General features: G+C 33.4%; 1 protein-coding gene across 1 annotated transcript; it reads left to right on the top strand.

Annotated features, from left to right (window-relative positions):
• The first annotated feature begins 1,894 nt into the window (after nt 1-1,894).
• Nucleotides 1,895-3,202, top strand: LOC137630031 (protein SON-like). Its single transcript, XM_068361526.1, has one exon. It carries the CDS (start codon nt 1,895-1,897, stop codon nt 3,200-3,202), a length of 1,308 nt encoding a protein of 435 aa, XP_068217627.1.
• Nucleotides 3,203-15,175: the final 11,973 nt, after the last annotated feature.

The following is a 15,175-nucleotide window of genomic DNA, read 5'->3' as shown; positions in this document are numbered from 1 at the left end:
TTACTCATATTCATTTTCAGTCTTACATTTCTGCATTCTCTTTTCAAGACCTCTATCATCTTTTGCAATTACTCCCATGATTCACTAAATAGAACTATGTCAAAAGTTGGAGCAAATGTTTTTATGTTGACCAGGCTGACATGAGTCTTTTTATAGTTTATATATGACATATCTGTTTTTGACGTTGTTAATAGTTTATAAAGGACATATCTGTTTTGACACTGTTACTGTTTTTAGAATGATATATTAATTTATTCTCATCATTTATTTATTTCCTTATTTCCTTTCCTCACTGGGCTATTTTTCCCTATTGGAGCCCTTGGGCTTATAGCATCTTGCTTTTCGAACTAGGGTTGTAGCTTGGCTAGTAATAATAATAATAATAATAATAATAATCTGGAAATCTTAAGTTGTTGAGGTATTCCCTATTAATTATTATTATTATTATTATTATTACTACTTACTAAGCTACAACCCTAGTTGGAAAAGCAGTATGCTATAAGCCCAGGGGCTCCAACAGAGAAAATAGCTCAGTGAGGAAAGGAAAAAAGGAAAATAAAATATTCTAAGAAGAGTAACAACAATAAATATCTCCTATATAAACTATAAAAACTTTAACAAAACAAGAGGAAGAGAAATAAGATAGGAGAGTGTGCTCGAGTGTACCCTCAAGCAAGAGAACTCTAACCCAAGACAGTGAAAGGCCATGGTACAGAGGCTATGGCACTACCCAAGACTAGAGAACAGTGGTTTGATTTTGGAGTGTCCTTCTCCTAGAAGAGCTGCTTACCATAGCTAAAGAGTCTCTTCTACCCTTACCAAGAGGAAAGTGGCACTGAACAATTACAGTGCAGTAACCCCTTGGGTAATGAAGAATTGTTTGGTAATCTGTGTTGTCAGGTGTATGAGGATAGAGGAGAATATGTAAAGAATATGCCAGACTATTCAGTGTGTATGTAGGCAAATGGAAAATGAACCATGACCAGAGAGGAGGATCCAATGTAGTACTGTCTGGCCAGTCAAAAGACCCCATAACTCTCTAGCGGTAGTATCTCAACGGGTGGCTGGTGCCCTGGCCAACCTACTACCTACAAAATATAAATTCTTACATTTTCTCAATCTACGAGTAAATTCTTAAAACCTGCTTCTAGGTTCACTGTGAATAATTTAGAAGAGATGACGTCTCCCTGTATAACTCCTTTCTCAATCGGAATTTTATCACTATCTTTATGAAATTTTAGGATGGTTGTACTACTTTTATAGATATTCCCAAGTGTTCGTCTATTCCTTGCTTTTGAATGGATTTCATTATCGCTGAAGATTTAATAGAATCAAAATCTTTCTCGTGGTCTATAAATGCCATACATAGTGATTGGTCATACAATATTTTTTTTTCCATTAACTGGTTAATTACATGGATTTGGTTAGTTGTGTATGTATATATATGGATGTATGTATATTATGTATGCATTTATGAAAAAGAGAGTTAATTTGGTATTTAAAAACCAACAAAATAATTACTACTCATGCACTTTCAGAATTAAGTAATGATAGGTCGCCGTGTTTTGCAATTTTGAAGCCTTCAATCACTTATTTAACTGTACTTGGATCTTGCGAAATCATCGGAGTGATTCTTCGAAAGTAATGAGAGTACAATTAGCTTTTATGAGTTTAAAACCTTCGTCAATTTATATCGTCAATTTAAAAAGCTGACGTTAATTCTTAGCAACTGCCTATCATACACGTCCCATTTTTTTCATGTTGCGGCAGAGGTACAAATGACTGTTTGCCCTCGTTCGGTTGAATACAATTAGGACTGGCATTGCATGCCAGAAGAGTCATATGGCTTGCTTGAATGGCCTTGACGGAAGTCATGGGAAATCCAAGATGTAGCATGATTGAAATTTATGGACATCCAATAAGTAGCATGATTGAAATTTATGGACATCCAAGAAGTAGCATGATTGAAATTTATGGACATCCAAGAAGTAGCATGATTGACATTTATGGACATCCAAGAAGTAGCATGATGGGAATTTATGGACATCCAAGATGTAGCGTGATTGAAATTTATGGACATCCAAGAAGTAGCGTGATTGAAATTTATGGACATCCAAGAAGTAGCGTGATTGAAATTTATGGACATCCAAGAAGTAGCGTGATTGACATTTATGGACATCCAAGAAGTAGCATGATTGACATTTATGGACATCCAAGAAGTAGCATGATTGAAATTTATGGACATCCAAGAAGTAGCATGATTGAAATTTATGGACATCCAAGAAGTAGCATGATTGAAATTTATGGACATCCAAGAAGTAGCATGATGGAAATTTATGGACATCCAAGAAGTAGCATGATGGAAATTTATGGACATCCAAGAAGTAGCATGATTGAAATTTATGGACATCCAAGAAGTAGCATGATGGAAATTTATGGACATCCAAGAAGTAGCATGATGGAAATTTATGGACATCCAAGAAGTAGCATGATTGAAATTTATGGACATCCAAGAAGTAGCATGATGGAAATTTATGGACATCCAAGAAGTAGCATGATGGAAATTTATGGACATCCAAGAAGTAGCATGATTGAAATTTATGGACATCCAAGAAGTAGCATGATTGAAATTTATGGACATCCAAGAAGTAGCATGATGGAAATTTATGGACATCCAAGAAGTAGCATGATTGAAATTTATGGACATCCAAGATGTAGCATGATTGAAATTTATGGACATCCAAGAAGTAGCATGATTGAAATTTATGGACATCCAAGATGTAGCATGATTGAAATTTATGGACATCCAAGATGTAGCATGATTGAAATTTATGGACATCCAAGAAGTAGCAGGATTGAAATTTATGGACATCCAAGAAGTAGCAGGACTGAAATTTATGGACATCCAAGAAGTAGCATGATTGAAATTTATGGACATCCAAGAAGTAGCAGGACTGAAATTTATGGACATCCAAGAAGTAGCATGATTGAAATTTATGGACATCCAAGAAGTAGCATGATTGAAATTTATGGACATCCAAGAAGTAGCATGATTGAAATTTTTGGACATCCAAGAAGTAGCATGATTGAAAATTATGGACATCCAAGAAGTAGCATGATTGAAATTTATGGACATCCAAGAAGTAGCATGATGGAAATTTATGGACTTGCTTTTACCGAAGCAATTGTGCTATTGTTTTAGATCGCATAACTGAATTTTGAAGCAATTCTTGGGATCCTTTGGAATGAATGTTTGAGTCTGGATTGTCTGGAGGAAAATACTTTTGGTTTCTGGATGTTTTCTGGTAATCATCAGAGTTGGAAGAGATTTTTCATTGTAAAAAATAAACTATTGATACGATTTTTTTTTAATTTATTTAAGGAAAATTAACAATATACCAGTTACAAAGTTTATCCTAAAGAAAGTCTTCATTTTTTCGTAGTATAATTTTGATATTTGTTCGTTATTTTTAGAGAAATATTCTATCTTCATCCCCGAATCAACCTGAATCTAAAACTTGACAATTTCTCACCAATCAGAAAGAAAAAAGAGGTTTGAAGGAATGATACTCAGATGTTCCTTAGTGGAGGTTTCAAGTTAAGGGGTTAGGAAGTGTGTAGGATACCACCGCCTTATAACATAATCGTCACAGGAATGCTTTGGACGTTGCCCAGACCTTTTTCTCTCCCCTGATTAGATGCTTGCAGGCAATTTCCGATAAGAACGGTGGTAATAGCCGCGTGAAAGTGACCAGGCAGAACATTAGTTGCCAAATTATTACTATGATTCGCAAACCTTGGGGTATATTTTTTCCGGTATAAATGAGAAGGATTTTCAGTAATTGTTGCATACTATACCCAGGATAGTGCAGATCGAGGGAATATTGCCAACATTCCAGGTTTTTCTTATCAATTTTTAGTATATATTACTAAGTCCCACTAAAGAAGGATATCTCCCCATATAATAAAAAGCAAGTGTGGATATATATATATATCTATATATATATATATATATATATATATATATATATATATATATATATATATATATATATATATATATATATATATATATATATATATACTGTGTATATATATTGTGTATATATACATACGGTATATATATACATGTATATATATATGTATATATGTATACTGTAAATATACATACGGTATATATATATATATATATATATATATATATATATATATATATATATATATATATATGTGTGTGTGTGTGTGTGTGTGTGTACTGTATGTATATATACACAGTATATACATATATAATTTCTGGTCACACTAGCTCTCCCCGTCCCTGGGGTTAGAAGAAGAGGAGTAGCCATACCCTTGTGAGAGGGAGTTGCCAACGTGTGCATATCTATGTAAATATATAGCCGTCATTTTTGACGAGTCGCGTACAATAGTATTTATATGTTTTTGCCAATAAGTGTAATTCCATACAGAAAGACATAAATATGATGCTAATGTTATTCAATTCTTAGTGTTCATATCATTGAATCTTTATACGCTCATCTGCATATTATATGTGTCAGTCATTTATGAGTACAGGCACTTACATTAAACTATATAAGAATTCGTCTATGCTGTAAACTTTTGTAAAGGAATAGCGTGGAAACAGCTATTCAATTTGAAGGTGATAGTGGGTGGCTTTTGCACCTTCTTAGTACACGTGTCTCTCAAAAGGATTATGCAAACGTTAGTTTCTTCGGCAAGGTATCATCAACACATAATGAACTATCTTCTCGCAGACATGGTGCGCTATGCTGCTCCCCATTTAGCCCAGTTTAAATTGCAGTGTGTCTGGGAGTAACTTTTGATGCCACTACTGACATGCTTTCTTTTTTTAATTATTGATTCAGTGCATTTTTATAGGGTTAAAAGGCTTGCGAGGTCCAGCATTGCTGCAAATTTCTCTCTAATGCGTATGCAGGACCAGTCGTTACGAACCTCCCCCTCCCCCCTTCCCCTACCTTTACCCACCTTGCTCTTTTTAAAAGATTGAAATTGTATTGCGTTTCTTTGTTTTCTCGTGACTCCATTTTCTCCTGTTGAGAAGACTTGAGTTTATCGTTCCTTTAAAAAAAAAAGTATCTTTCACATCAACTTTTCTTATTGGACGAAAATAGCATTTAATTGTATAATCTCTTGTGTTTGCATGTGTTCCGATTATTGACATTATACGCATTGTATTGAATGTGCAACGGCGTCACATCCTGGTCATAGACTTGGTGTTGTGGTAGGCTTAGGGGTAATGTTACTGTGGTGGAGAGCTGGTAGTGGGAAAGCAGCTAACCGGCCACACCCCTCGACCTTGAAGAGTTGCGTCATGCTGCTGTTGGTGTTGCTGCTGCTGCTGCTGTTGCTGCTGCTGCTGTTGGTGTTGGTGGCACGGCTAATGTTTGTACTGTATGTGCGAACGTATGTATGTACGGTGTGTTGATGGTTTGTGAGTAGCTTAGCTCATATCGAGAGTTTAATCGGTGGAAGATTTTATTATTATTATTAGTATTATTATTATTATTATTATTATTATTATTATTTTAAAAATTATTATTATTATTATTATTATTATTATTATTATTATTATTATTATTGTTAATTTTATGATTATTATTATTATTATTATTATTATTATTATTATTATTATTATTATTAAGGTTGTTATTGTTATTATTATTATTATCATCATTATTATTATTATTATTATTATTATTATTATTATTATTATTATTATTATTATTATTATTATCCAAGCTACAACCCTAGTTGGAAAAGCAAGATGCTATAAGCCCAGGGGCTCCAACAGGGAAAAATAGCCCAGTGAGGAAAGGAAATAAGGAAATAAATAAGAGAACAAATTAACAATAAATCATTATAAAAAAAAAATAACAACATCAAAACAGACATATCATATAAACTATTAACAACATCAAAAATAGATAAATAGTATAGTACAATCTCGGCTGTATTCGTTAAAATTTTTCTATTTATGTAATTTCTCATGATCAATTGAAATTTTTTTTTCATTTTCATTCATGTAATGTTCAAAGTATGCAAAAATCACATTTTCTCACTGGTGATAAAAAGATATAGGAGTTCTGTTGTTTTGGACCATGAGATTAAACCTAAGGACATTTCACGAACATTTTGGGTTTTATTTAACTTTAGTTTCCTTTCATTCTCAGACACGTGAAATGATGCATTTATTTTATTAAATTTAAATCGGATGATAAGATAAGAAAGTTAAATATATAGTTATAGGAAAAATTATGTTATACGAGACCGATATGGACAGGTACAGTGTTGCCAGATATAGGAATATATCCCTAGATTTGGGGATTTTAGGTGTCTTGATGGGGATATTCTGCACAAATATCTATGAAGAAGAAACAAAGATGAGTAAACCTTTATAATGTTGCAATTAGCTTGCTTGCAATTATATTATTATTATTATTATTATTATTATTATTATTATTACTTACTAAGCTACAACCCTAGTTGGAAAAGCAGTATGCTATAAGCCCAGGGGCTCCAACAGGGAAAATAGCTCAGTGCGGAAAGGAAAAAAAGGAAAATAAGATATTCTAAGAAGAGTAACAACAATAAATATCTCCTATATGAAGTATAATGAGTAATTTCTATATTACTAAAGCCTACAGGATCAGAAGAGCATATATTTATGGAAATGGCGATTTTTTGGGTTGTTTTGGGGATTTCATCATGAGTTTTGGGGTTTAGACTAACCCATCTGACAACACTGGACAGGTATAATAAGTCACCGATGACTGGTTTGGTCAACTACGGGCCAACCAAGGGAAAGGCCCGTGCCAACAACAAGTGTTGGCTTTAATACCCCAACAACAAACAACAATGGTTTGGTCAAGTTTCTCACTTTTATCAGCGCTGGTATTTTCACAGTGAACCCATTGCCATCTGCGTCGTTTGTGTCAGGGAATGGTAAATAATTAAGCAGTGCTTGAATATTCCCTTTCTTCGGTGCGCTGAATTTCTTTCATGTAAGTTAGGAATTGTTAGAACGTAGATAATTATGACTCCTGTTTTTTTTCTTCATAAATCCATTCTATTTATCAAAAGATATTATTTTTCGTGTTTTTAGTAGTGAGAATAAAGATATTGTTATTTTTCGTGTTTTTAGTAGTGAGAAAAAGATAGTTATTTTTCGTGTTTTTAGTAGTGAGAAAAAGATAGTTATTTTTCGTGTTTTTAGTAGTGAGAATAAATATATTGTTATTTTTCGTGTTTTTAGTAGTGAGAATAAAGATATTGTTATTTTTCGTGTTTTTAGTAGTGAGAAAAAGATAGTTATTTTTCGTGTTTTTAGTAGTGAGAATAAAGATATTGTTATTTTTCGTGTTTTTAGTAGTGAGAAAAAGATATTATTTTTCGTGTTTTTAGTAGTGAGAATAAAGATATTGTTATTTTCCGTGTTTTTAGTAGTGAGAAAAAGATAGTTATTTTTCGTGTTTTTAGTAGTGAGAAAAAGATAGTTATTTTTCGTGTTTTTAGTAGTGAGAAAAAGATAGTTATTTTTCGTGTTTTTAGTAGTGAGAAAAAGATAGTTATTTTTCGTGTTTTTAGTAGTGAGAATAAAGATATTGTTATTTTTCGTGTTTTTAGTAGTGAGAATAAGATAGTTATTTTTCGTGTTTTTAGTAGTGAGAAAAAGATAGTTATTTTTCGTGTTTTTAGTAGTGAGAATAAAGATATTGTTATTTTTCGTGTTTTTAGTAGTGAGAAAAAGATAGTTATTTTTCGTGTTTTTAGTAGTGAGAATAAAGATATTGTTATTTTTCGTGTTTTTAGTAGTGAGAAAAAGATAGTTATTTTTCGTGTTTTTAGTAGTGAGAATAAAGATATTGTTATTTTTCGTGTTTTTAGTAGTGAGAAAAAGATAGTTATTTTTCGTGTTTTTAGTAGTGAGAAAAAGATAGTTATTTTTCGTGTTTTTAGTAGTGAGAAAAAGATAGTTATTTTTCGTGTTTTTAGTAAAGTGAGAATGACCTTGTTAAATTGAACGGTTTGCGTCTCTTTATGGGGCAGTGATTGTTATTAGGGAGGTTGTAACGATGATAATAGTTGATTCATCATCATCATGATCATCATCATCATCATCATATCCTCCTATGCCCATTGACGCTTATAAAGGGCCACGGTTAGATTTCGCTAGTCTTTAGCTTTTAATTCACTACTTCTCCACTCATCTACTTAGATAAACGACAATATTAAGAATGTCATGAATTATTTGATATAATTTAATTTATGTAGTTAAAGTGTCTTTATTTGGAGATATTTATCCTCAAATGAAGGATTTTTTTTCTAGTTTTTTAGATAATTCTTCTAGCTGTGCGATAGATGTAAGTAAAATTCTATAGACATTCCTTGAGAATGTCATGAATTATTTGATATAATTTAATTTATGTAGTTAAAGTGTCGTTATTTGGAGATATTTATCCTCAAATGAAGGATTTTTTTTAGTTTTTTAGATAATTCTTCTAGCTGTGCGATAGCTGTAAGTAAAATTCTAGAGATATTCCTTGAATAACATTGCATTTCTATATATTTCTCGTGTCTTGGAATAATTCGATAAAAGTTTTACAAATTTCAGTTGATTTTGATGTAATTTACGAAATGGGTTATGAGAAAATTCATCAACGGTTAGATTCCCAATTAAACTACCCGAAATTAGCGTAAGGATTATGGGCTTTGACTCTTCTTGAAGCATACTGTGAAATTTCCACTAAATTTCTCCTACATTCTGCTCACCCACTACGTCCACACCTTTTAATAACGGCTTCTGGACTGGTCCCAATATGATGTAAATGGATTTTGATGACTAAAGTTAATGGATTGAAGCACATGGCAGGACTCGTGATTACATTTCCCCTACTGGGATTTGATGTGTTATATATACACCCTCTTTTTAGACTTCTGATCTATCCCCGTTTTTTTTTTTTTTTTTTTTTTTTTTTTTTTTTTTTTTTTTTTTTTTTTTTTTTTTTTTTTTGCATATCCTCCTGTTTTATTTTCATTGCACTTTGGCGCTAAATTGCCTTCAGGATCCAGCTCCTGGGCATATGATCCAAATGCCAGTCATCAGTAATATATAAGTCGACCTTTCTCGTGCTTAGTATGTGAACAATGCAATATGCTGCTTCGTGTGAAATGCGTTTGCGTGGTCGATAGAACTCATGGCAGTCTTCGGCTATTAATTATCCATTCTAGTCGTGATGGTTCGGTGAACATATAAGTACCTCTCCTAAATCCAGGAATAGTAATGCCTTTTTAATGTTTTTACCGGGAGTTTAAATAGTTTCTTATTAAAGTAATCTACATACATAAGATAAGAAGGTTTATTATTATCATTTAATGAATTGTATTGAACACAAAAAGATCAATTAGCACCTATAGTCAATTTCTTTTAGCGATGCAGATTTGCACAGACTCGCAGCGGTGCCCTTTTAGCTCGTAAAAGTTTCCTGATCGCTGATTGGTTGGACGAGATAATTCTAACCAATCAGCGATCAGGAAACTTTTCCGAGCTAAAAGGGCACCGTACGAGTCGGTGCAAATCTGCCTCGATAAAAGAAATGGACTATAGTTAAAATGTAATTTAGAACATGATGTGAATATTAGAACCTATGCTTCAGAAATTCGGAATGCAAACTGCCCATACACTTCTATCTCTAGATGGGAGAGTTCTATCATTGTGCTTCTTCTTACATTATATCCCGGCCAAATTATTCATTATAGACGTTACAGGGATTTATTTTATTAACGAAGCGGCCAAATTATGAATAAATCACCACGGGAGAAGGTCATTCTAATCCATTTTTTGAGCTTCAGCGACTACCGGTAAAACAAAAAAAAGTTGAATATTAAATGTGTTTTCAGATATGTAACAACAAAGACTAGAACTGTAACATGGAAAATCCTTCTCTAATATATATATATATATATATATGTGTGTGTGTGTGTGTGTGTGTGTATATATATATATATATATATTTGTGTGTATATATATACACACACACACACACATATATATATATATATATATAAGTTGTCCCAAAATCCATAGAGGCGAAAACTTCGATTAAAAAAGAAAGAATAAATAAATAAATCAAGAAAACTATAGATTTATGATGACGAAGAAACTTTCTTCCTTAATGAGAACGAGATAAAGAACAAAAAGAAAATCCTTAGTTGATCTCCATCGTGTTTGTATCGTATGGTTTAGAATCTATACCGCTCTTTGTTTCTCCTTACTGCGTATTGTGAGAAATTCCCTCATAAGGGAAATAAGATTTTAATACAAAGAATTCTGGACTAGATCGATAATATTTTTGATAACCCTGTGCTGTTCTATCAGTAAAAATTCATTTAATGTCTTATTCTTTTTAATTAGTTACGCTTCTACTGTGCGTCAGAATAGTGCAAATAAAGTAATTAACTTATGTTTGAATTACACATATTCTCTCTCTCTCTCTCTCTCTCTCTCTCTCTCTCTCTCTTCATGGGTATAAATTTTTCGCTCTACCGTTTGTTAGAAAAGTGCAAATAAAGTGATTAACTTATGTATGAACTACAGATATATTCTCTCTCTCTCTCTCTCTCTCTCTCTCTCTCTCTTCATGGGTATAAATTTTTCGCTCTACCGTTTGTTAGAAAAGAGCAAATAAAGTGATTAACTTGTGTATGAATTACAAATATTCTCTCTCTCTCTCTCTCTCTCTCTCTCTCTCTCTCTTTCCTGGGGTATAAATTTTTCGTTGGGTATAAATTTTTCGTTAGGTATAAATTTATCGTTGGGTATAAATTTATCGTTCTAGTTTTTGTTAGAAAAGTGCAAATAAAGTAATTAACTTTATGTATGAACTACAGATATATCCCCTCTCTCTCTCTCTCTCTCTCTCTCTCTCTCTCTCTCGTTCCCTCTTTTCATGGGTACAAATTTTTTCACTCTTAGTTCGCATAACTCCAACCATTCCTTACCAGTATTCGAGTATTCGACCTTCATCCCCGTCCTAACCTTCTCCCCGCCCCCTCTGCTTTTTTCTTTGTTCCTTTTCTAGCGCAGAGCTTCGTGTCTCTCCTGACACACTTATCACAGGACCCACCTACTCGTCGGCAAGCGAAAGAAGGGAAAGGAAGTGTGTGTGTGCGCCGTCAACAAGGCCGTCCGTCCATCCGTGTGTGTACCCTTTTTAGTCCCGACTCAAGCAAATCGATATATCGATCATATGGTTCTTGTTTCTGCGTTGCTCTTTCGGTTGGCACCAGCGTTTAAAACTGGAGCATGTGCCAGGTGGCCATTACCTTGAATGCGGCTGCTTTTTACCTTGGATTACCTTGAAGCATTTTTAAATTTCCTTAAAATGTAAGCTAATAAAATTAAAATTGCCTTAAAATTACATTGAAACCATGAAACCTTGGATTTAAACCCTTTTTGGCACCGACTTTGTGCCTTAGGATTTTATATATGGGATGCATGATATATGCATACAGGTATAACTATGTTAAATTTACTTATAATATATATCATTGGCCGAAAATTAGCATATTTGAATTTAGGATTCCTTGTAATAAATAGATATCAGCTTAGCTCGTAGTACTCATTCGTACCCAGACAGATGAAAGAAAGATGAAACGTGCATGCAGTGACTTCCTCAACTCCAGTGGCACTTCATGTATTCACGCGGAAGCCTTTTTTTTTTTTTTTTTTTTTTTTTTTTGAGTTTGTCAGCTTTTTGCATTTCTATGGTTGTCGAATGTGAATCCTGTTTCATTTGGAATGTTTACATTCTCTCTCTCTCTCTCTCTCTCTCTCTCTCTGTGTGTTCAGTAGATTTATCTATTGATAATCTATGCTTTTTTGCTTTTAACCATTTCTCTCTCTCTCTCTCTCTCTCTCTCTCTGTTCAGCAGATTTATCAATCGATAATCTATGTTTTTATGCGCTCTCTCTCTCTCTCTCTCTCTCTCTCTGTTCAGCAGATTTATCAATCGATAATCTATGCTTTTATGCGCTCTCTCTCTCTCTCTCTCTCTCTCTCTCTCTCTGTTCAGTAGATTTATCTATTGATAATCTATGCTTTTTTGCTTTTAACCATTTCTCTCTCTCTCTCTCTCTCTCTCTCTGTTCAGCAGATTTATCAATCGATAATCTATGCTTTTATGCGCTCTCTCTCTCTCTCTCTCTCTCTCTCTCTGTTCAGCAGATTTATCAATCGATAATTTATGCTTTTATGCGCTCTCTCTCTCTCTCTCTCTCTCTCTCTCTCTCTTCTTGGAATTTTTACATTCTCTCTCTTTGTTCAGTAGATTTATGAATATATAATCTATACTTTTCTGCTTTTAACCAGTGACCCACTTTTTCCTTTACAATTCCTTACATCCTGCAAAGTTCCTTTTGTTTTCTTTTCACAACTCTCCATTGTTATCGCCTTAATTTGGCAATACCGCTGAAAGGGGGAGGGGGGGGGGGGTTGTGTGTCATGTTTTCGCCAATGCTCCGAAAACATCACTGGAAATCATTAAGCCTCCAGATCTTTCAGTTCATATTCACCTGCCTCGCAAGGGGTATTCTATTGGCGTTTTAATGAGAGGTTTTTATAGACATTTTGTATAATGGAACTTTTATTAATTTTTTGTTTTTACTTTGGCAATTTGAAATAAAATAAAAATTGAAAGCGGTTTTCATTATGTAATTATCACTAATCATCTTCCGTGAACTTGGGAGGTTTACAATTGAACAGGTAAATAATGAATTTAGGGAATGAAAGAACTATTTTGCAGAGTATCCTGAATTATATTATGATATATATATATATATATATATATATATATTACCTCTGGCGAATTACATAAACTCCCGAGCTCCAAACTCACCTGTTTATATTACATAAGTCTGTCACCCTTTGAAAAATAATACCAGAGCTCTGATAATATCAGCAGACGGGAAAACCTGAACTGATTTCTAACATTGCATGAGAATTTAAAGACAGGACGTGGTGCAGATTTTAGAATTCATCATTACGAAACCTTCAGGGAGAGTTAGTGTTGATTTTTGGTCTGTGCTTTAAATGAAATGTACATTGATATCGAATGTAAATACTTAATTTAAATGAAATGTACATTGATATCGAATGTAAATACTTGTGGGTTTTTGCAATGCTAGTGTTAATCTCTCTCTCTCTCTCTCTCTCTCTCTCTCTCTCAAATGTTCTGATACACAAGATGTGTTTATTTATATATCTATATATATATATATATGTGTGTGTGTGTGTGTGTGTATATATATATATATATATATAGTTGATAGATGGGTTCCTCTTGGGAATCGCAATTTAAGTAGGAATAAAATAGGCAATGCTGATATCATCTTCTTTATTCGGGAGCTTTCGACATAACTTATGCCATCTTCATTCTGCATTTGAATACGATTGTCGATTTTGGTAAAGAAGCCACAGATGTTTAATAATATTTGTATTTGTAATCTACTCTCCATATACCTGAAAGAATCTCGAATCACTTTCACTCGTTGATAATTATAACGGGAAGTGTGTATCAATATATCTATTAATCTATATATCATTTTTCTTAAGATAAAATCAAAATGTTGATAGAAAGGGTAAGGTAAAACTGACTTCGAGGGAAGTGATAAACTTGCCTTTTATAGGAAGAAAATAGGAAGAGTCAGGTAAAGGGAAGCAGGAATAAAATTGGAAATGTTTGCTGATCTGATGATTACCGGTTGCAATGGCAGCGTACTGAATACGGCCCTGCATAGCGGTCTGTTGGACTAGGGTACGTTTTTTTTTTTTCTTTTTTTTTCTTGTCATTAAATGTAAAACATGGATTTGATTTTCACTTAGTAATTGTAACTCAATGAACGTTGGTTTTCACTTAGTAATTGTAACTCAGTGAACGTTGGTTTTCACTTAGTAATTGTAACTCAGTGAACGTTGGTTTTCACTTAGTAATTGTAACTCAGTGAACGTTGGTTTTCACTTAGTAATTGTAACTCAGTGAACGTTGGTTTTCACTTAGTAATTGTAACTCAGTGAACGTTGGTTTTCACTTAGTAATTGTAACTCAGTGAACGTTGGTTTTCACTTAGTAATTGTAACTCAGTGAACGTTGGTTTTCACTTAGTAATTGTAACTCAGTGAACGTTGGTTTTCACTTAGTAATTGTAACTCAGTGAACGTTCGTTTTCACTTAGTAATTGTAACTCAGTGAACGTTGGTTTTCACTTAGTAATTGTAACTCAGTGAACGTTCGTTTTCACTTAGTAATTGTAACTCAGTGAACGTTGGTTTTCACTTAGTAATTGTAACTTAGTGAACGTTGGTTTTCACTTAGTAATTGTAACTCAGTGAACGTTGGTTTTCACTTAGTAATTGTAACTCAATGAAGTTTGGTTTTCACTGAGTAATTGTGATATGTTGGTTACCTTATGTTTATGAAATGCTAACCCGAAGAATTCCGATTTTTGCAGTGTAAGGAAGATTCAATGAGTGCCTGTTCCTCATGAACATACGAAGATTTCCTTTTCCCACAGAGTAAATGGGATCTGATGATCACCAATATTCAGATATTAACTATTTCACGAGAGATTGCGATCCGAAGATTGCCTGTAATTTACAGCGAATATAAAAAGAGGTGGCTTGACAGGTGTTCCAAGGAAAGATTTGAGTGATATGGTTAAAGTTGGGTCACTGATCAAAGGAATTGTCTAGCATTTTAGCCTATTGAGGAGACAGACGAAATTGAAATTCCATTTTAACGAACTAAATCTCGAGGTCAAGTTGTGGTTCCTACTTGATAGATATTACTAATAAACTTTACTGTCTCTGTGAGCTATTGATAAGAGGTCTCCCTATGGAGTCATTAGCAGCCACTGCCTGATCCTTCGTGGACTTAGTTTTGTTTCCTATTATATGTGAATATATTTGGTCGCTCCATGTCCTGTCACTTGCTTCAGTTGATCATTAGGAATCTCTAGAATTTTAATTATAAAGCTATTTTAACTGAGATAAGAAAAAATACATTATCTAAATGATACACTCGTTTTTAAAAAGCTATTTTTCACAAGTTGAAGGTATGATATCCTCCAAAAGTAACCTGG

This window comes from Palaemon carinicauda, chromosome 38 (genome assembly GCF_036898095.1).
Source record: "Palaemon carinicauda isolate YSFRI2023 chromosome 38, ASM3689809v2, whole genome shotgun sequence".
Taxonomy (NCBI): domain Eukaryota; kingdom Metazoa; phylum Arthropoda; class Malacostraca; order Decapoda; family Palaemonidae; genus Palaemon; species Palaemon carinicauda.
This window is presented reverse-complemented; position numbering and strand designations above follow the sequence as displayed.

Bases quoted from the DNA above. Each gene is read 5' to 3' on its own strand.
- LOC137630031 (XM_068361526.1), top strand. From the start codon at position 1,895: ATGATTGAAATTTATGGACATCCAATAAGTAGCATGATTGAAATTTAT.